The sequence below is a fragment of the Corticium candelabrum genome, chromosome 19 (genome assembly GCF_963422355.1).
Source record: "Corticium candelabrum chromosome 19, ooCorCand1.1, whole genome shotgun sequence".
Taxonomy (NCBI): domain Eukaryota; kingdom Metazoa; phylum Porifera; class Homoscleromorpha; order Homosclerophorida; family Plakinidae; genus Corticium; species Corticium candelabrum.
Window position 1 is genome coordinate 852905 of NC_085103.1, and position 22498 is coordinate 875402.

Sequence of the window (22498 nt, forward strand, 5' to 3'; positions counted from 1 at the left end):
TATCTGAACTTCTTAATAATGCCTTAAATATCTTTCATAGAAAACTTAAAACCTCTACAATTATAATTATTAATTTTTAGCACAGGATCCCTGGCTCCATAGTTTCTAGCTTCATTTACCATGTTTATACTAATGTTCATCAATATCATCATACCGTGAAGAACTATCTCTCGGCTTCATTACCCATGATGGAAATTTATACCTTTAGGCCAAAATCAGCATTCAATAGATTTCCTTTCTTATCCAATAGAATTCGTACTCCATCATTAACAGAATTGTGAATTTTAAACTTTAATATGCAACTGTCTAACATTTGTACATCATTTTTCCGCACAAATGTCTCTATCTTCTCTTTAGTAATAACGTCAGCAAGATATCCGAGATTTAAATCCCAAAATTCTTTAGGTCAAGCAGTAGCAACTATGATCGCATGTTGTTTTGAACCACTAGTATCTCTATTTCCACGTAGAGTTTTGATCTTTCTCCTACGAAGACTGTCAACCAATGCCCATTCACCATAATTATTCTGACTGTTTTAAAACTATTTGGTGCCCGGTTCAGCGTAGCCGTTGTTACTGAGTCCACCGTCATCACCAACCTCTTCAGCGTTCTTCTGTGCTTCCTTTTCCTTATCAGTCTTTTGGGCTGACTGTGTCTTGATGGCCTCTGCATTTTTTGGAGGCGACATCAATGATTGTGATTACAGAACGTGACTGATAACGACACACGAACGACCTCGTGGGAGACTATTCGAGAGCAATCGGGACCGAAAGACCCGCAGTGGCGTACGCAGGCATGTTTCCAGGTTGCCCGGAAACCCCCCTACGGGGGAATTGGATGTGAAAACTATGGGACTTGACGACTTTGAATTCTACCTTGACGATTTACCATCTGCTGATGGGCTGCCTCAGGAGATGCACAACTGGGTCAACAAATGGCGCAGATTCAAAGGAGCGTTTCCTCACACGCCTGCAGATTGCTTGTCATATGCTGACGAAACTATGTATTCAAACATCAACTGTGTGCTGCGCATATTTTGCACACTGCCAGTCACGACAGCAGAGTGTGAAAGATTCGTGTCTGTCTTAAGGCGACTAAAGACATACCTAAGGTCCTCAATGGGCCAAGAAAGACTAAGCAGTTTGGCTCTACTACACATCAATCAGACGATGACAATCGATTTTGATGCAGTTATTAACAGTTTTTCCAGGAAACATCCGCGAAGAATGATTTTGAAAGACATTTTGTCAACTTGTATAGATACATAAGACATCGTGATATTACAAGGATGAGAGTAAATATCAAATATCAATTAAACCATTAATATCAATATTAATCTAGATATTGATATAAAAACTGTTATTAAGATCAATAATATTGACATTAATATAAACAGATCAATATTATTGATATTAATATGAAAACCTCCCCAGAGAAATCCTGGATACGCGCCTGAAGGCATCATCCATCACACACTTGTATCTCTTTGTAGAACGTTAGGTCGCTGAGGTTGTTGGATGACAGTCGATGAATCACTGTAAAGATGCCGTTACTGAAATTGAGCCCGGTCAAGCCAAGAATTATTAGCACGGGATGCTTCATGCAAAATCACCAAGAAGTATTATTGTATAGTGTAGCAACATTAGATGGAATTAGCTACGTACACAAACTAGAGCTTAATGATCGTCTTTACCGAATAGATTTAAACACGTTACAATGGTCAACGTAGATGCTCGGTATTAGTGCCATGACAAAACTGTATTTCAAAGCACATCCTACTGCCACAGTTCTTTTCGATTCTGTTTTGGTCGTTTATGGCGGGTTGGGTAGAAACACATATGCGTTTGAGGCACACTCAGTCTTTGATATTGCACCGCCAAAACGACGTTTGAGCTACTATAATCAAATGACCGCGAAATTGTGGATAAAGTACTCGACTAGAGGAAAGAAGTCTTCTGGAAGAATTGTTTACGCTTCTACAGCAATTGATGCACAAGCAATGGTGATATACGGAGGAATACCATTTCCTGATTAGTTTACAGAATTTCTACATAATTTCCGGACTTACATTCTTTAACTTCTAAAATAAATTTTTTATAAACTTGGCAGAACAACAAAACGGATTGCAGTGCAGATTAATAGATGCGTTAGGACTTAGTACATTATATGCCATGTCACTAGTAAACATTGATGACATTTTGTATGGTGGGTCAGAAACAGGTTTCACTATGACAGATGCTTTTTATAAAAATTTCGAAAATGGAAAGGTGCCTTTTAGATGTCTAAACACATTGTGCACACACTACCACTCAAACCACACTGGATGGGTGCAAATTCGTTATAAAGAAAAAAGTATAGGAAACCGTTGCTTTCATCAGTCACATGTTTTCGGCAACAAAATGTTGCTTAAAAGAGGTTTCATCAATACCTTTGCATTAAAGTTCAATAGCCACAGTTTCCTTTTGAGATTAATTGTAAACAAGACAAAAAGGCGGGTAGATGAATTTACGATCCGATCATTATCAGTTGGTTACAGCTGACCGCTCAACCACCGTCGCACATCAACGTATTTGGAACTTTTAGCATTGTGTGGAACGATCTTTTACTGTCTCTCGATAAACTTCCTGTAAAGTCAGTTGACACAATTTACAGCCTTAGCGACTGGAAAGTCTTCTCTTACTTTAAACCTGAATGTCCAGCATGTATGACAATTGCCCATCGGTCAGTTTTTCAGCTTCGCTTTCTCTTTGCTCGCACACAAGACGAAGATTCTAGCAATTCAGCCAACTGCAGCCGATGTGAGGATAACAATTGTGGATACGGTACGTGTTATGTCTCACATCCGAGTCTTTCTCAAACAACAGAAGGATTGTGCACCACAAAGACCACGAGCTGCAGGACTTACTGACTAGTATATTTCACATTGATTCTAAAGAGTTGAAATTACGAAAACGAATTGATAAAAACTGCCCAAGTTTACAACGCAGAGTATAGATAAATGATCGTAGCCGTCAAGAAGCGCAAGGAATTGACCTGGAACTCGGTCGCATCGAGTCAGAGTTTGAGAGACAGATTGAAGTGATAAGAGCCATCAGACATCCAAACATTGTTCTTTTCTTAGGAGGAAGTCGGCATCACGACGATGGATGTCCGTTCCTTCTAGCAGAGTACATGTCTAGCTAGAGGATCACTAACAAATATTTCATAAATGGTAAAATAAATTTGGAAGATAATTTGAAGTTGAAGTCTAGCCTGAACGCAGCCAAGGGAATAAGATTTCTACACAGACAACGCCCAACTCGAGTTCATCGTGATTTGAAGAGCAGCAATCTGTCGGTAGTAAACCATGAGTAGTGGCTGACTTTGGATCGGCTCGATTGGTGAAGCATGAAAGAATCAGTCAACAGGCAGTACGAGGAGCAGGATCACTCGACCTCACATCTCCACGTCTTGGTGCAGATTATCAGTTATCATCAGGTGTCGGAACACCAAGTTGGTGTGCTCCAGAGATACTGAATGGGCAAGGATATGGAAAACCAGCTGATGTATAGAGGTACGATTCTAGAAATACTTTGTTGCATTGTAATCAATCAATACTTTTAGCATTTCCGTTTTGCTGTGCCTATCTTTCTGCAACATTGTAGTTGCATATATCAATGTCGTCGTTTAAGTTAAACTTCATGAATCTTGTTAGTTGTACCAACTAGTAGTGACCCTTGAAATGAGATATCACTCTGTGAGGCTTACGTTTGTAATCTTCGAACGTACTTTAGGGTCTTTGTTGCGGTCTTCTAAAACTCATTTTACAAAGTAAGATGGAGTGACCGCTTCAGACGTGAGTAAACATGATTTTCGGAATGCTTTAGCATTTTTGGGTCTGGAAATAGATTGTGGCAAACCAAAATTGCTTTATTGTAAGGAGCGGGTCTTTATTCTTCTGGGAGTTTGGGTTTCCACGTTTAATTAATGACTGTGGCTTCATATTTTCAACAAAACTTTCAACTTTAGTTTCTTGCAATGCGAATGCTTTTTTTGAAGGTAGGTTGTATGCATTAGGTAATAGAAGAAAGACATGTAACCATAACATGCAGTTATATAGTAATTAATTAAAGATAGTCGTAAATCAAGGGCGTAGAGTGGCTTATAGATGTGAGGTATAGAGTACATGCTGCTACGAGACACGCCCGCATTTTATTGAATTTTATTTAATTAACTGATACCTTAGTCAAAAATGGCGCATCCAGACTAGAAACACGGTGAACAATTTTACTAAACGTTGGTAAATCCTTTATCTTAATTATTGTCTCATTAGCAGATGAATTTCATATCTACAACATGAATATCATCATGGTATATTATATGTGACTCATGAGCAACACGAAACATACGTTAACTAAATTTATTTCTTATATGTTCAAAATAAATACTCTGAGAGGTTACTTTGTTAATTAAATAACGTATCCAAGGTTGCATTATGATAAACGTTAGTTCTATAGTGAAGTGTTTGTTGTGCAAGTCCATTGAGACTTCCTTGGCTCATTGTAGGCTTTAGGTAAGTTTTAGGACATTAAAATTTTAGACCACTGGTACCGAGCTAAAAGGTTCAGAAGCAACTGATTACAAACGAGAGTAAGAATGTCAGAAAAATAATTGTCAAATTTTTATATAGAATGCAAAAGAATGTCGGTTGTCTCGGTTCGTTGTCCAGCTCAACAGTTCTCTAAATATAAGTTAAACAGCATTTCCAACATTTACGTAATTTAATTAAATTCAAGAAATTATAAGACCACGCCTACAAATGAGGGGCTATATCCCGGTCTAGCCCACGCCACGCTGTGCCCCCAGTACGTACTCGTGTCTCTTTCCTAGTCGCTGTGCGGTAAGCGTAGTACTTCGGACTGATTTTTCGCACTGTTTTGCAATTATATTCAACTATTTACTGTTTTATACTTAGCTTTGGTATTTTAATGTGGAAAATTTGGTCGAGAGAACTTCCGTATGTTGATCGCAGTTTCCAATCTATCCTCGACTTGAGAGCAGGCGTTCTCGGTGGCGTCATACCAAGCGTTCAACATGATGATCAGATTAACTACGTCGAGCTAATGAGTGACTGTTGGGCGTGCGATAAGAACTTCAGGCCAACGTTTCACGAGATTGCTATCAGACTGGGAGAAATGAGAGACAGTTATTGTTCCTTCGGCGAAAGATTACTTTACGCGTTACCGTTTGCTTACTGGCATTAGTGTTAGTTGTTTGCTGAACACTAGCATACGATGCTGTTCTGCAATATTTCTTATATATAATTAGAAATATAGGCTGCGTCAGAACTGCTTCAACTGATACTATTGTTTACTTGCTTGACGTTACAATGTTTTGTTTGTGTGCTAACTAATTAGATCGAAGCAAATTTAGAAAGCTAATGACTAACAGCTTGTATCGACATTATTAAATTATGTATCGAAATTTGAAGTTCCAGCTGTCAGTTGCGTCATACAACTGAACAAGTGGTGCGTTTGTCCTACTAAACTTGCCATACAGTACTTAAATGCTTAGTACTTGACAAATGGTGCTCGTGTCCTACTAAAGTTGCCATACAGTACTTATTACTTAGTACTTGACTACAGCTTGGGTACCGAGCATCGGATATCGAGCCGCTAAGTACAGAGTACTGGGAATCCGAGAGCCCTAATTCGGATCATTGCAATAAATATGGCAGAGATCTGTAATCTCTTACTATTTTCCTGCTATTCTCGAAGCAACCAGGCACCAGACCCAAATTATTTTCTTGGCGATTAATAGACTTGTGCGGACTTGTAGACTATCGTAGAAACTCACACTAATTATTTCATACTTCTATATTCTAGGAACTTACAGGCGTATTCCAAACTGCTTATGCCAACGTACTTGGAGTTGATAACTAACTGGCTGCTCTTAAGCTAAGATTGCGGGTCTATAAGTCATCGTCGTTACAGACAAAGGTGGCATTCTGATGGCAAAAATCCTTTCCACATGTACACAGAGAAGGTTTATCTGTAAACTCAACTAAAGCTTGTTTATTGTCACATCAAGTTGGTGTAATGTCAGAATAAATTTAACTATGGTTATGTCAAACTTACATTTCATTATCTTTCAGTCACATCAAAGTGTTACTTAATCTTTGCATGTTGCTTTTAGCGGTATTACGTTTGATACGATACAACCTGTTAACCTGTTAGAGCTCTTCCAACATGCGACAAGCACTCTGGTGTATTACTTGATACAATGCAAAAAACCTGTTGTGAAAATATTTATTATTACTGTAAATTGAATAATGAACTTTTAATTGAATATGTTATGTATAAAGGACGGCTGTTTGTCTGTCTGTTTGTCTGCTTGGCCATGCGTATCTCCGCCGCACCTGGTTCAATGTCCGCCGAATTTAATTCGCCCACGCCGAACTTATACAGGTCAACAGCGAGATTGTCGTCGTAGCTGTCGTCTTTCGGGGTGTACTCTCGGGACAACACAATTTAAGTTCATGCCAATCAAATCAGCCTCCAGTCGCACGCGAATTTCGTTGTAACGGCGCATCATATCTCTACCAAATTTAAATTGATTAAACTGCCTACTCTCGACCTCGCACAGTAGGAACGGAGCGCTTCGTTTAGTACCAGTGCCGTCGAGAGAGGCGAGACATTTACAATTTCTTTGAGTATATCCTAGGCTGGCCTTTATAAGATACGCTTTCTTTTGTTTGCTCGTGTACGCGCTCCGAATACCTTCCACTTTGGTAGGCCTGTTAGCTGCATGTTACGGCAGCAACGTCTTCGAAGTGACCACGTCCAACGGTACTGTCGAAATGGATGTGGGAGTTGGTCTCGAGACGTGTGATTGCGTTAGACGACTGAGTAGGAAAATGCACGTGACCTCTAAGTTTCTTCTGTAGATATATCATTGTAAGCAAAACACTCGCTGCTGATTTTCACAACTAAACATTGGGGTACATTTTAATTTTTCTAACCAGATATTAACACAGCAGGCGACGCGTGTCCAATATGACTTTCGAAATAGCTGCGAGGCAAGACTATAACGCAGGTTTTCAGCTAGTCTCTACGACTAGAATGCACACTAGATATAAATTAATTAAAAGTACAAAAGACTTATAAGTATCTACGTTATAACACGCTTGTGAGTGCTTCCGTCCGTCCGTGTGTCACAGAGATTGCGTCATTTCGGCGGAAATTGAGTCACGGAAACGGCGTATAAAAGACAACGCGAGCGAACATGAATGCATGCGTCTTGCCATTAGCTACCTATGCTAACATCTCGGGACTAAACAGTAAAGTAGTACGTTTCTGGCTTCGTTAGAAGACTATCGAGTACTCTTGCAATATAAGCGTAGAGAGAACAGTGCGAGCGTCCCTCCGTGTCACGAAATTTGTTTCATTCTCAGCGGCAGTTGCTTTATTCTATGGTTATTTTATGATAGAAACGTTTCCTGCTCTGTGATGTAGCCAAGCCACCTTACATAACAAGAACAACCCTGTAATTGTCTAATATGCAAAAGCAATTGTATAATTTTCCACTCGTCCCAGCTAGTTGAAATAAAAATGTCTACACACCAATACATACACACAACATAACAGTCACAGCTGACGAGCCCCACTAACAAAATCTAGACACATCAAAAATTATTAAAATGATAGTGAAAGAACAAATTAATAAAATGGATCGTAAAATGTTCAGCAGTATAGCTCCACTAGTCATACAGTCTGTTGTCTTCCGTTTAGTATTACTAGCACTATCTGCCATCAGTCATTTGTATCCACTGATAGTTTGCGTCTTGTAGAGAGACGCTTTGAAGTCGTTAAGATCTTCTTGCAGTTTTTTACCTGTAGGAGCTTCGTAAAACTTTGAACATCCGCTCTCTGACATTTTCACCAATGTCTCTCGACCGTTACGTTCGCCAGGCCCAAAAAGGCACGTGCTAAATGTAGCGTCGTATAGTTGAACTAACTCTCTAATCTTAGCATATATAGGATCTCTGTCCGGGTCATTCGCCTCGCCATCGCTCAAGAAAAAGATTGCTGGTTTATAATAAGAATCATGTCTTTCCCTCAAATTTTGACGAGAAATTAGGATTGACTTTACCTGTTCGATAGCAGGGAGATAGTTTGTTCCGAGGTGTTTAACCTCAGTCCACTCAGTAGTCGACAGCTGTTGGCAAGCAGTTGCTACGTCTGCACTGTCTATGGTAACTCGTGCTACGTTAGAGAAACATATTACAGAGACTATAAAAGTCTGCGATGTTTTGTTGAGTTGTTCCAAAAAGTTTATTGTGGCATTTTTTACCCTATCAAAACGAGTACGCTGCGAGCATGCTGCAGGGTGCGACATTGATAGGGTCGCCTCCAAATCTTTATCCTTATCCATCTCCCTAGTCATGGATTCTGACCAATCCACGACTACAATTATGTGCTTGTGGTGACGACACCCAAACTGATGCCCATCTAGTACATGGCCGTCCACATCAGTGTCTTCAATAACGTCGTCGTGCCAACGTTCCATCTTGCAAAAGCACTCGCTGTTTGCTTGTATTTCGCTTTCTGATTTTGCCGAGCAGTACGTTGGACACATATTAAATATTTTTTGCTGTTCTTTGTCTTTGCATGGATCTTCAAAATGAGCAAAATGTTTCCAAAACGTGCTATGAAGCACTTGATCTAAACGCTGACCACTTTCGTCTACTACAGTGTGATGGCCAGTGCAGATGTTATCATCTCTTTTGCATGGAACAAGGTGGAGATGACCTCTCCCAAGCCGAAGGCAGACATTTCCACACCATTCTCCCTCGCTGGAAGCTTCAGTATAACCTAATGAGTTTTCTATCTTTAACGTCTTGGCTGTTTGGTGTGCGTTGGTATTGCAAAGACCTTCATGGTTTGTGAATCGAGTAATGCGTTGTTGCCTATCTTTGACTGAGACTAATACTTTGTTGCAAAATGCATCACAACAAGGACAGCGTTTGTCGCAAAGGTGAATTTGACCGCAATAATGCAGTCTTTTGTGTGATATTTCACTATGGTAAATGGGTACGACACAAGGATTCGCGGACGCGTCACTGCCACCTGGACAGCGACCACCTTGCACGTTGCAAGTCTTATCGCAGTCGTGCTGTTTCTTATCGCATAGATGACTGTCACTGTTATTTAGATCATGTAAATGATCTTCATTTGCACAGCGGCGCGAACATCCAGCATGTTTACACTTTTGAACGCATTGTTGTTCACCACAGAAATGTAAGTCGCCGTTTTGCATTAGCTGGTGTTCGAATTCTCTGTCGCACAGCTTGTTGCATCCTACTTTTTCAGCTGAACAAAACTCTGTGCATTTGTGATTAGACCCTGAGCTACACAGGTGCAATTCTGGATGGTTTTCGAGTTTGTATGAGCAGTCTTCTGAGCAACCTCGTGCCATAAGCTTTGAACACTTTTCCGGACATCGATGCTCTGCGCTGTAGCACAGATGCTGGTTATTGTGCCTTGCTCCAAGGCGACAACGAGACTCTAATGACGATTTCCTTTCGTTTTGCAGCCCAAACGCTTTTACACAATGTGAACATTCATGCGTACATCGATGATCGTCTTCAAGGCAGTCACAGCCTTCTCCTCTTCCATTAGCAAAGCATTCAGTTGCAAGTTTTATGCAAGTTCTTTGACATCTTTCACAGTCGTTTTCACGTTGGGAGCAAATTCGAGAACACAATTTCCATTGCTCTTGAAGGCGGTCAAATATCTCAATGCTGCAACGCTCTTTGAATTCATTCAGCGATGAAGTTACATCTTCTGAGTTTAAGCACTCACTTTGGGGTAGATTCTTTCCTATCCATTTTAGTACGCTCTTTTTTCGCTCTTCGAGAATACTATGTATGTAGTCTTCTAGACCTTTTTTCCATCGCGAATCAGATTCCTCGTCACGATTCCTTTTCTTCTTGAAAGCAGCAATTATTAGAACTAGTAACTGGTGTGTAACATTAACTTGTTTTCCTACAACATTACATAAACGAAATGTATGTTCTCTCGAACCTCCATGACTAACAACTACTAACTCATCTTTTGAAATTTCTGTAACTCCAACTGCCATTTTCTGCTTGACTATACCTTCCATTTTCTCCTGAATCTGTTTGAGTCCCGTTACTGGTGAGTCAGCAAATGTATGCCTTCCTGTATTACAAAAACCGTCGTGTTTCCTAAAACAAATAGTCTGAGTTGCGGTTTCTGGAATCTGCATTTTAGTAGTACACAGTTTATCGCAGCCACAAAGACATTTCTGGTTGCAGTAGTGAACAAGTCCGCAGTAATGAGATTCTTTGTGAAAATGCTGTTTAGATGGAATGCGGACAGAACATGGAGCAAAATTTGTTTCGGTTTTCTGGCAACGTCCTTCTTTCACAGAACAATACTGAGCAACACAAACATGTTCATTTCCACAGAAATGGGATGATTGAGGGACTTCAATAAAGTGTAAATGATCCTCCACGCATCGGCGATCACAGCCCATTACTTCGCAACGATGAATGCACCGTCGGTTAGTACATTTGTGTAAAGTGTGACTTGAAGTGGCATCGTGCTCGAACTCGAGATCACAAATGCTGTCGCAGCCTGAGCATTGTTTTGTACATTTGTGCCTGTTGCCAGCACTGCAAAGATGCCGATTGTGGTAGGTTTCATAAGCAATATTGCATATTTTCATGCAATTTCGTGCTTGCCATTTTGAGCATTTCTCTTTACATTTGTGACTAAGTTCGTCACACCCGTGTGGCACATTGACATCGTGCTCGGCTCCAAGATTGCAACGTTTAGGATTAGACAAACCAGATAAAGAGTTGAGACAGTAATCACAACTATTTGTGCAACTATGATTTTTCTCTAAGCAATGGCAGTTTGACGTGTCATCGGAACATATTCCTTTTAAACGTAAGCATTCTCGTTGACATTGCACAGAATTTTCTGTCTTTTGCCGGCAAACATGTCTACAGAGCGTCCATTCATTAGTCAAAACAGAAAAGTAAAGCGTTCTGTATCTTTTAATAAGACCATCTAACATCAACAAAAGTTGGCTGCTAAGACGTTCTCTAGCAGGAAAATTGATCTCAATCCAAGAGGTTACTCTAGTAATCCTCCGGTCGATGACAGATTTAATAAAGCTTTGACATTTTTCAGTCCAGAGCTTGTCATTTCCTTTTCTACTTGTACGAAAGTTGATTCTGTACTGTCGTATCAAAACCTCAGCTGTTGATGGCAACACTGTCAATCTCCAATTGACGGAATCTTCTTCTAACCAGTCACAAAGTTTCAAACCAGCGTCGCAAAATCCTTGAAACCGATCATCTTCATCACCAACAATCGTTTTAGGCTCTTCAAAACTGTGTAGATGTTCAGTGACAGCATCGTTTGTCATTGATATCGCACCTGTTTGTATGGCTTTAAAAACGTTTTCCGACAACATTTCGATAGTTTCTTGAAACTCTTCTGCCGTACGATTAGAGAAGGTGTGTGCGCTAGTAGCGCAAGCTTCGTTGTGAGCATGAAACGAGCGTTGACCTGTAGATTCGTTTGGATTATTGTCTAACTTTTTAATGCAATATTCTGAGCATCCACATGGACATTGTTCATCACAGAAATGATCGATTTTGCAATCGTGATGTGCCACGTGCTCTAATTGTCCTGCTTCTATTTCCAATGAGCACGGAAGCTTCTCATGTGACCCTTTGTTGTTACAGCGACCAACCTCAACTGAACACAGATATCCAACGCAAGGATGAGGTTTGCTACACAAGTGTGCTACAGAGCCATGGAAGTGGTCGCTGTTGTGACAAATCGCATTGCATCCCTCCATACAACATTTTACTAAGCAGCGTTTCTCGCCGCAGTCGTGTGCTTTGTAACGATCTCGAACGTGGCCCAAATCAAGACTACAACAAAAACTACAATCTGGAGCAGAACACTTTTTGATGCACTTGTGTTCAGCTTCACATTCGTGATCAGAGTGATTGTCGACAATGCTGCGTTGACAGTATGTATTACAACCATGAGATATATCTCGTTTCCAACAAAGTTGACTACACAAGTGTTTTGTTTTTCTACAGTCGTGATTGCCTTTGTGTTTGGCTCCTAGTCCACAACGGTTAGGATTTTGCGAATCGCATTCTCTTCCGTGGAGGCAGTAAAAGCATTCCTCGTCGCACAAGTGATTCTGCTCAAGGCAGTCGCAGAGGCCACAACCTTTTGTATTACATTGACATAGAACTGCAAGCCTGATACACAACCGTGAACACCGTGTGTCGACGCTTTCTCTGTGGCTGCAAACGGATTTGCAAATGTTCCAAATACTTCGGAGAGGCTCAAAGTAGCGTGAATTGAATATTTCCAAAAATTGTTGCTTTCGCCGTTTCTGTGTTTCGTTGAGAGATTTCTCAGCTGGAAGATTTAAGTTAATCCATTTTTTAACTCTCTTAATGCGTCTATCAATCAACGCTGAATAGAATTCTTGTAGTTGGAGTACCCACTTGGTGTCGTCCATGTCTCGTTTTCTTCCCATTTTACGGTATGCTTCCAACAATGATTTTTCTTGTTGCACGTTGACAGACAAAGTATTTCGACTAGTGCTGGCGGCTTCCTTCGCAGGTATCCAAATGCACAGATGTAGTTTTGTGTCTCGAAGAATCAAATACTGTGAGTCCGTCCAGTCTTCAATAACTGCACAGTCTCCTTCATGAGCGGTAAGGTGTTCAATGACATTACAATCATCCGCAAGTACTAGAGCTCCGAATGCAACTGCATTTTCCATGTGTCGGTAAAGGCGATCTTCTAGAAGGGTATATGATGTGTCCTCGGCGTTTACAACATCATTCAAATGTAAATTGGCAAGAATAGATTTCATCGTAATCACCATTTCTCTGTGAGGAATAGAAATAGGGGACTTGTTATCAATTTCTTCTTTCACTGCATCTAAACCTTTATAGAAGTGCTTACTAGTCAAAGGTCGCTGACAAATAACAACGCAGTCATCAAAAAGTTCTTTTCTTAGTTTGTCAGCGTCGCCAACTATTTCTGGTTCATCTCTAGAAATGGTTCGAATTAACCTAGACATACGATTCATAATTTTCTCTTCAACTTCGCCTGCTGCTTCCTCGTCACGGTGACTTACATCTTTTAGTACAAAACACAAAGTTCCATTGAACAATGCGTTGCTTTGAGAATTTCCTGTAGAAAGACGCTGTGCTGCTTCTTTGAGAGCTTTACTTAAAAAATCGATGTCATTTACTTCCACGCGAATTTCGCTTTTCATAACCACGACTGAACTAAGAGCTGCACCAAAACTGGCCAGTAAACAATCTTCTTGAACCGTCAGTTCTTCGGTGTTACGGCCTTCAAAATCAAGAAGAACCAAAAGCAAATCTGGAAAAACCTTGGCGCACATCCAAATCCCTTCGGTACATCGCCATCCAGAGGTGTCAAAATGAGCACCTGCAAGATGATTAAGGAAATAACTTTTGCCCGTGCTTTGCTTTCCTTGTGCAGAAACTACTTTTATGGGCAGTTGCTTTCGTGCCGCGTCTGCAAAAAGTGTTTCGACCAAACCAAACGACATATTCGGAACCAGTTGCTCAATACTTGCATCATTTTCAACAACAAGTTTAGACCCGTCGGTCTTTACCGGTACGAGACCACGACTTTCAATTCTAGCGATCTGTGCTGGGACAGTGGGAACGAGTTGACGTATCCAGTCCCCGAGAGATACGGCTCCAACGTTCAGCTGTAATTTTAGTGCATCGGCTGAATTAAAAGCACTGATATCTAGCTTGATTTCGTCTACTTTCTTGTGCATGTTTTCTTTTGTCTTGCACAAATATTCGTGTATTCGTGTTCGCATGCTCGATGCGACCCTGGAAATAAAAGACGTGCTACTGTCATAAACTGGAAATGACAAAGATAAAGGTTTCACAAAGGTTTCGTAACAGTGACGTACAGAATATTCGTCAAAGATAGTTTGGAACCCTTTCATCATGTCTGAGGGGCTAGCAACCTTCATTCCAGCTTGTTTAGTTTGTTCATCATCAGCTGCAGTCGTTCTCCTCCACGATACTAATTTTGAAGTGTGAGAATCGATTGCGGTAAAGTAGCAATGACCGTGTAACTTGATAATTCTCACTGTTTGTAAATGAACATTTGGCATGTCTATCTTAGTAGCTCCTAATGTGGATACCCTTGAAGTTTCGATTTGCAAAACAGTGCAACTGATACTATTGGAATCTCCGTGGGCACATACTAATTGGGTCGACGAGATGCTGCACAAGTCGAGTAGGCTGTCCGGTAAATCAAACTCTCTAACCACTTCTTTTCTGTTCAAGTCGGCTATTCTTCCTCGACTGCGACAGTCTACAATGAGAAGTCGATCGTCTTTGAGAAACTCTTGAAATTTTATTTCGTCTATCTCTAAATTCCGTGGAAGTGGCACACAGCAAACTTGTGGCAATTCCCTATAATCGGTAGCCATTTTGTAAACGCAAACGTTCTTCTTTTCTTTGTCGTACCAGCCGATAAGTTTATGCCTAAACGTAAACGCTGTTGGCGCAATATTAGAGAAAGTGCGAATTGGTCGTTTATGATTCATCACACGACCACCGAATACAAATACTTTATCACAGTCATTATTACTTGCTCGAATAACTGCTATCAGACACCTTTCAGGTGGTGTATCAATACAATGAAGACACAATAGTTCTTTAAAGTTGATAAATGGAAAATCAATTGGTACCATCACCGGAGACTCAACGGTAGCAAATTCGCTTGAGCTTGCATGGAAATCTGCTCGTCGCATGCATTCCAGTCGAAGTGCCGTCAATGTTTCGGTTTGAAAAATTGCGTATCCTTCGTGACCGTATGAAGCTATCAAATCAGTTGACTTTGATACATCAAAGGGTTGCAGCAAATTGCACTGAAAGTCTGGCACCAACTTCATATCATTGCTAATGCTCAACATCTTCTGAGGTCCTAGCCTTTTCTTATAAGCTTTGGGCTCTTCGTCAGGTTCGTCTTTTTCTTCTTCGTAATGCGTTTGTAACTCTTTGAGTTGAGTAGAGTTGAAAACTACATATATGTGGGTAGATAGTTCTCGTAAGTATCGAAGAAATCGTACAGAAAATTTATCTATTCCTGAAGCTTTATCTATTCTTGATTGTCTTTGCAAGAACATAACGAACAGAATGTCTGGTTCAGCAAGAAATGCGTAAAGACCGCGAGGATATTCCTGTACGTTTTCTTTTAAAGAATAAATGGATTCTTCAAAATTGCAATCTTCACAGAGGAAATGCACAATTTCTTCATCATTGCCGTAAATGCCGATCACTTTCAAGCGAATATCGTCAAGCTCACTAAGTACTAGCTTTGATGGATCTGCTTTTGCTGACGCTTTATTGGGTGCTATCTTGTGGCATAGACGTACTACCTCATGCTGTTGAAGTACAGGCTTTGTTGTAACGCCTGTTTCAGTCTTTTCGTGAGTTACCAGTACAAGCTTGAAAACACCAGGACAGATTTTAGAATTTAGACCTTTTGGAATTGGTCTTCTAGTCTTCACGGGACTGTCATATTCATCATCTGCATGAATGAGACAAAAGATCGTAGGTTATTTACACTAAAGCTTGTAACTTTCGACACACACGGAGACACAGAGACAAAGACACAGACAGACACAGACACAGAAACAGTCACAAGACACACACACACAAACACACACGCACACACACACACACACGCACACGCACACGCACACGCACACGCACACGCACACGCACACGCACACGCACACGCACACGCACACGCACACGCACACGCACACGCACACGCACACGCACGCAAACAGAAATGAATATGCCCTTCGGAAAGTTTCGAAGATAGCAATCCTGCCTATTTCTAGGTAAGAACCCCGGCGCTTCTCGGAGTTTTAGGCCGCGCCGAGGAACCCCTTAATTGGCGGCCAGAGCATCCAAGGGCACTAACTTTGGCGCAGCCGTAAGACTGGACCTCAAGTCCACACATACCCGTATACGGCCTGATGTTCTGCCAAGCCACGGTCTAGTCAAAAACCAAGTACTCATTTATACTCCTGAGTCGAGGGAGGCAATTGTGTGAGAATTTCATGCCCAAGGAAATTACGTCTGTATTCGTGAGAGTACCTACGACCTCAACGTCCCGAATGTTACAATTTTCCAAAATTTTGCAACTCTCTAACCAACTGAGCTACAGACACCACACAACAGCTGCGTTGCTAGCGAGCAACTCGCACGACACGTCTTTGCAGCATTTGCGTCTATCCAAAGGATGGAAACCAACAACAAAACAATCAAATCTTCGACCATGCTAAACTAACACGGTTGAGTGTAGGAGTCAATAGCTGAAAATGCCTGGATAGGAAGATCGAAACAAACTTCCCGAATACCTCTAGAAGTTTCTCTAGATCGTACATGCTATTCTAAGAAAAAGTCAGTAATATTCCCGACACAGATTCAGGGAATCAATTGTCTGTCGGAGATTTCGCAAACCTCTACCCAATCACCTACGTCGACGTGTCCAAACACCGAGACAAGTTGAAGGTGGAAACCTCCAACACCGAAGTGCGATGGCAGCTGGCAAGCAATTTTAGAAACTTGGCAGATGACGACGATTCGGCGTATCACGTGTATTGTGTGGTCTTGAGTGATCAATACATAACGTTGAAAGCGACGAATGAAAAGATGAATGTGATCGTTTAAATGTAACCTTATGAATAGAGACATGAGTTACATCAAATTCGGATTCACTCTGACAGATACATAGTTAGAAGGAGACGCTACGAAACGATCGTCAAAAACGGATGGGCTACACCCTGCCATTGTTCTACTCTCGGCTTTCGGGAGACGATTATCTCGCTCTCCCCAAGACACAACACAAAAGAATACCAAGGCAAAGATCGACTGTCGAAATATCGAGTTGAAACTTTCCAAGACGTGGATGGCCAAGAATGGTGGAGACATCGGTGCCATCATTGGTAAAATAATGCCCCATATCATTGACCACGCTCCCAAGATACTTGGCACGCTAGGTGTTGCTGCAGCATCTGACGGAATCCACAAGCCATCACTGGTTGTGGAAAGAAAGCAAGGCACAGAGGAAAGGAAGCAAGGCGTCGTGGTAAGAAGTGTAGTTTTGCTGAGACGAGCGGGTTGGGTCCATTGATGGAAATGATGCTCGGTTGTCGCGAAGCTCCTCGAGTCTACAAAAATATGGGGGATTGTCAGGTGGTATCATTTGTGACCCAAGATATACTACTAGATCACATACAAAAATATGAGTCGCGCACACAACTGGGTATCCACGACTCTGTTATAAGAGTACAAAAATGTTTCGTAACAACGATTGCGCAAATCAGCTCTCCATCTTTCGGCTATCAATCTTTGTGCGTTTTCTGCCGGTGCGTTGTAGATAGTCCAACATGTTCTTGGGGTAGCGCAATTGAGTCCCATATTAGACAAACTATCTATTGCATATACAATGGCGGTACTACCTTTACGAATTCTTACCGCTGTTCAAGCGGTGCGTTATAAAGGGTCGACTATTGCCAAATTTTCTGTGCATACACAGAAAGTTCTTAAAGTCTACTGGTTGGGTGTTCGAATGCACCCCAATGGGAAAGATCTCATTGTAGACCAGTATATTCTTTCTCAGATAAAGTCATGACCATGGCTGCCACTTGCGGCCATGCCGCTATGGTGGACCTAGTTCGACAACTCGGCGCCACTTACGTCCAAGACGCTATGAACATGGGTGCATACGTTGGTCATGTACACGTCGTCAGAGTGTGTCACAACTATGACAAAGTCAACCTCGACGAAGTCATGGTATGGGCTGTAGATGGTGGTCACGAGCAAGTCGTCCGTTTATGTCGAAAATTGAGTGCCACCGATCTCGACTCGGCTATGTTATGGGCTGCAAGTGGCGGTCAAGAAAACGTCATGCGTGTGTGTCGTGATTGGGGTGTCATCAATTTCGATCAATCCGTGACATGGACAGCAGACGCTGGCCGTGAAAATATAGTACGACTATGCCACGAATATGCAGCCACTGACGTCGACAAGGCTATGGTGTATGCTGCATGCAAGAGTCACGAGTCTATAGTTCGCCTGTGTCGCGATTGGGAAGCCCACGAGATCGACCGAGCTTTTACCTATGCCGCACAAGAAGGCCATAAATCTAACGTGCGAGTATGTCGTGATCTGGAAGCCACCGACGTCGACCAGGCTATGGTGTGTGTTGCAAGTAACGGTCACAAATCTATCCTGTGCTTGTGTCACGATTGGGGTGGTGAAGACTTCGACACCATCATGGCTCACGCCGCCGGGAATGGTCACATTAGGATCGTACATCTGACCCGTTATCGATTCAGATTGAGCAGACTCACCCACATCACCATAATCCTATAGAAAGGATATATTTTTAATACTCTTTGGTCTATCGAATGTCGGTTCGGGAGGTGGTATCCAACCTGACATACGCCAAGATTCGTCGTACGGCTCCTCTTCGATCTCCTCCTACTTGTGTGGCATTCCCTCAACATCCGGAAGTCTCAGAACACGCAATGCCGATTTAAGCGCCTCATCACCAATTCTATCATGCTCTCGTAGTTCTGGAGGTATTTCAACATCTCCGATGTTTGAACGCGTAATGTATAGTCGAGTGCCGTACCATCGATATGCTCCTGGTCGTATAGTTGTAAGAAGTCTGTGAGCTCCTTGGTAAGCAGATTCAAAACGCGCAATGCAAACCGAGCGCCACCGCACTGATAAGACTTTCTTCGTACAAATGTAAGAGGTACTCGAGTTCCTCCCTAGCTATACAAACGGCTATATAAAAACGTTGCGCCCTGCTAGAGAAATAAAGAATCCTATAGATATAGGATGTGGTGTACATGCAAAGCAGACGATTGGTATGGTATCAGTACATGCCACAAACCCGGAGGGGCTATCCAATGTCCTCATTGTAAGACCACAATCCACTATAAAGACGATTGTTGGTATTGTGCTCTGCATTCTTCGAAAAGATTGGAATGGGTCGATCACATACCTAAAAATGTGAACGTGGAGCGAAATTTACAAAAGGTGCGAATAGGAATACAAATGTGTGGGATGTGGTAGCATCCACTACCTAGAACACCCGAAAGCATGATCAAACACACACTACGTCAAAAGATCCAAATACAATCTCAAATACCACATCAACAAACAATTGGAACGTTTCGATCTTACCAAGGCTGAGAAGACTGTCGCCATGAGAATTTGACAAATAGAGAATATGGTATAGGTTTCACCAAAGAAAACTCATCAAATTGGATTTCATTCTATCCAAGATATTAAGCGAATTGGTCTGCCAGAGCAAGCCCAAAGGTGTGCCCCACCACCTAAATTACTCTAATCAACTACGAGCAGCTATGGAATAACATCGAAGATCTTATTCAAGAGTGGTAAGATCGTCTACAGACACCCAACTGTTGAATGTATCGGGATATCTTTCCATTTGACCAACACCCGGCGACCCTTTTTTCGTATCCCTTCTCGATGCGAATCACATCTTGGGACGTCCTTTTTTAACTCAGATTCGTAGAAGGAGCCGTTTATAGTTACTTCATTCCACTCTTTTTATCTTGTAGGTCACGGAGTTGGTGTTCCTCATTTTGACGACGACTTCCAACGTTTGTTTGGTTCAATTGGGTGTGTATCGCTATTCAAAAGTTGTCTTCTTGTTAGCAATTCAAACACGATCACCGACTTTTGAATTTTGATCGTTTTACGGATACTTCATTAACATACAGATGATTCCAAACGAAGGGTTGGTTTTTTCGGCTTTGGTGGGAGTCATTCGTATAGATCTGTGATGAGAGGTACTGTATTTATTTCAAGAGAGTCTCCAAAAACGTTGACATACTTATAGGTGTTGTTGGCCGAGAAGTACTTCTACATTTTAGTTTTCAGAGCTCTATTAAATCTTTCTACCACAACGTCTTTACCCTCGTTGTAGGTCGAATACCTGTGAATATTATTATCCTCTAACCAGCCATCCATGGTCCTAAGAACTCACCACCACCATCAATACACAAGTTCCTAGGCCTCTCTTTCGGTATTGCCTCAAAGGTTTATAGGATAGGTTTACCCGTTTTATCGCGTATAGGAATCGACCACGCGTACTTGCTGAACACTTCGATGACGTTGAGAAGATATTTGATTCTGTCGCTGTATTTCGGGAAAGACTGCATGTCGACCAAATCTTCAGACCACATATCGTCCTTACCAGCCACCCTGACACGTCTAGATGGAGAAACTGCTATTTCGCAAGTTTATGGAATTCTTCGGCGAGGTGGTCCGTCCACACTACTTTCTTACATCCACCTATCGTACCAGGTAGACGCAATCCTCTTCCGGCTCACTACCAAATATCCCTTTGAGTATCGGTCCGATGAGCGGTATTTATAATTCCCAATCCACAACAATTTGTTTCTTTACTTGACATAAAACTGGATTTATTGGTTCCACACACTGGACAAGTTGTTCTCAGCAGTATCCTACTATTCTTTGTCCGCATAAAAGTCGGATTTAATTTCGGAGTCTTTCTTTTACACCTCAAACAGTAGGACACTATGGTGCTATATATACCGTTATACCAAAAATCCTCTACAATACGGCGTTCATTTCCCAACGACGGAACGTGGGTGAAATCGAGAAGAATATCTTGCATAAAGGGTCCTTGCCACCGATTAATAATAAAGTATAGGCAATAGTAGACCACACAGCACACTATTTATATCTTGTAGCATACTCAAATTGTACAAGATATCTTTTCTCGTCTTTTCATATACCAGCAGATGCCATCCAGAGGGCGTATCCCGAAACTATCAAAGTATTCCACATGTTGGGCCCCATCATTGTAGATGGCCACCCAATTGGTGCCATAACGTCAGCTCATCAGTCATCTACTTTACATGTATGATCTGAAGCTGTATGGCAGAAACTCTGATCAGTTGGATGGGTTGTTGCTCACAGTGCGTACCTTCTCTGATGACCTCCAGATGAAGTTTGGTCTGGACAAATGTGATGTTGCACACTTTGTCAATGGCAGGCTAGCTGGAAACAACTCTGGAGTAACGGTAGGGAAAACTGACACCATTACTGTCTGGAACCAGGTTAAGTATACAAGTACTTGGGTGCAGATGAGAATAACGGTTTCAGCACAGCATGATGCTGGAGAGACTCCGTCGTGAGTACTTCCACAGAGTGAAGGTGGCTCTCCAGACTGAGTTGTATGGTCGGAACAAGCTTGTAGCCATCAATGGGTTTGTACTACCGTTTCTCGCTTACATTTTTGGCGTCATTCAAGGGGGTGCACGGACCTGGAGCAGCTCGATCGACGCACCAGAAAGCTCCTCTCTATTCACGGTGCTCACCATCCTTCTGCAGACGTTGACAGACTGTACGCTCCTTGCAGTGATGGAAGTAGGGAGTTACAACAGATTGAGTTGACCTATCTATCTTGAATTGTGAGGCTTAACTGTTACGTTGCTGACAGTTCTGATCCTTTCATACAGATGATATGGGCGTGTGACTCCGGAAAGTCTTCACTCTCGATCAAGCGCATGGCTTGTCGCTTTACTGCACAGCTGTGGAGGAGTCTTGCTTCGGACGACAAGTCGCAGAGCTTACACATGAATGCATCCATCTCGGTTGAAGGTGGCTTCGAGCAAGCGCCTGAAACAGATGCGAGACATTACCGTACATGTTGCAGTTCTGTTTGTGTGCGGTCCTGGAGCGGGAAGCCTACACGGGCAGTGTCGTATTGCCGTCTCACTGAGCAACCGAGGGACTGGTTGCTGCTGCTCAAGACCAAGTTCGTCGGACTCGGTACTATCAGCGCAAGATTCTACATCGTGATGTCAGTCCTACTTGCCACATGTGCAGTGTAGGCCTGGAAACAGTCGACCACATTGTGTCAGGCTGTAGTGCTTTCGCACCAATGGACTACACTGATCGACACAATCAAGTGCCCTCCATCACTGACTGGGATGTTAGTCTCCATTTTGGGGTTCCAGTGGAGAACAGATGGTACCGGCATCATCCTGATAGGCTTGTGGAGACGGATGACATTACTATGATGTGGGATATCACCATTCCCACTGCCAAGAAGGTCAAAGCCAATCGTCCAGACATCTGTCTCAGAAATAAGCAGACAAACATTTGTCTTCTTATTAATATCGGCTGCCCTGCTGATGGCAAATTAGCAGGAAACATACTGAGAAGTTGGCGAAGTACAGCGACTTGCGAGTGAAGATAAGCCGCATGTGGCATTGTCGAACACTGGTGGTTCTGGTGGTCTTGGGAGCATTGGGCACAATGCACGCAGGTATTGCACGGTGGCTGGACATTATTCAAGGT

At 42.1% G+C, this 22498-nt stretch overlaps 2 protein-coding genes across 2 annotated transcripts; one reads left to right on the top strand and one right to left on the bottom strand.

Moving 5' to 3' along the window:
• Positions 1 to 848: 848 nt before the first annotated feature.
• Positions 849 to 1268, top strand: LOC134195229 (52 kDa repressor of the inhibitor of the protein kinase-like). Its single transcript, XM_062664230.1, has one exon. It carries the CDS (start codon positions 849 to 851, stop codon positions 1266 to 1268), a length of 420 nt encoding a protein of 139 aa, XP_062520214.1.
• Positions 1269 to 7433: 6165 nt separating this feature from the next.
• On the bottom strand, positions 7434 to 15764 carry LOC134195230 (uncharacterized). Its single transcript, XM_062664231.1, has one exon. The coding sequence runs from the start codon at positions 15235 to 15237 to the stop codon at positions 7795 to 7797; it is 7443 nt and encodes a 2480-aa protein (XP_062520215.1). The 5' UTR covers positions 15238 to 15764; the 3' UTR covers positions 7434 to 7794.
• Positions 15765 to 22498: the final 6734 nt, after the last annotated feature.

Coding starts and splice junctions, on each gene's coding strand:
- LOC134195229 (XM_062664230.1), top strand. CDS start 849: ATGGGACTTGACGACTTTGAATTCTACCTTGACGATTTACCATCTGCT.
- LOC134195230 (XM_062664231.1), bottom strand. CDS start 15,237: ATGTTCTTGCAAAGACAATCAAGAATAGATAAAGCTTCAGGAATAGAT.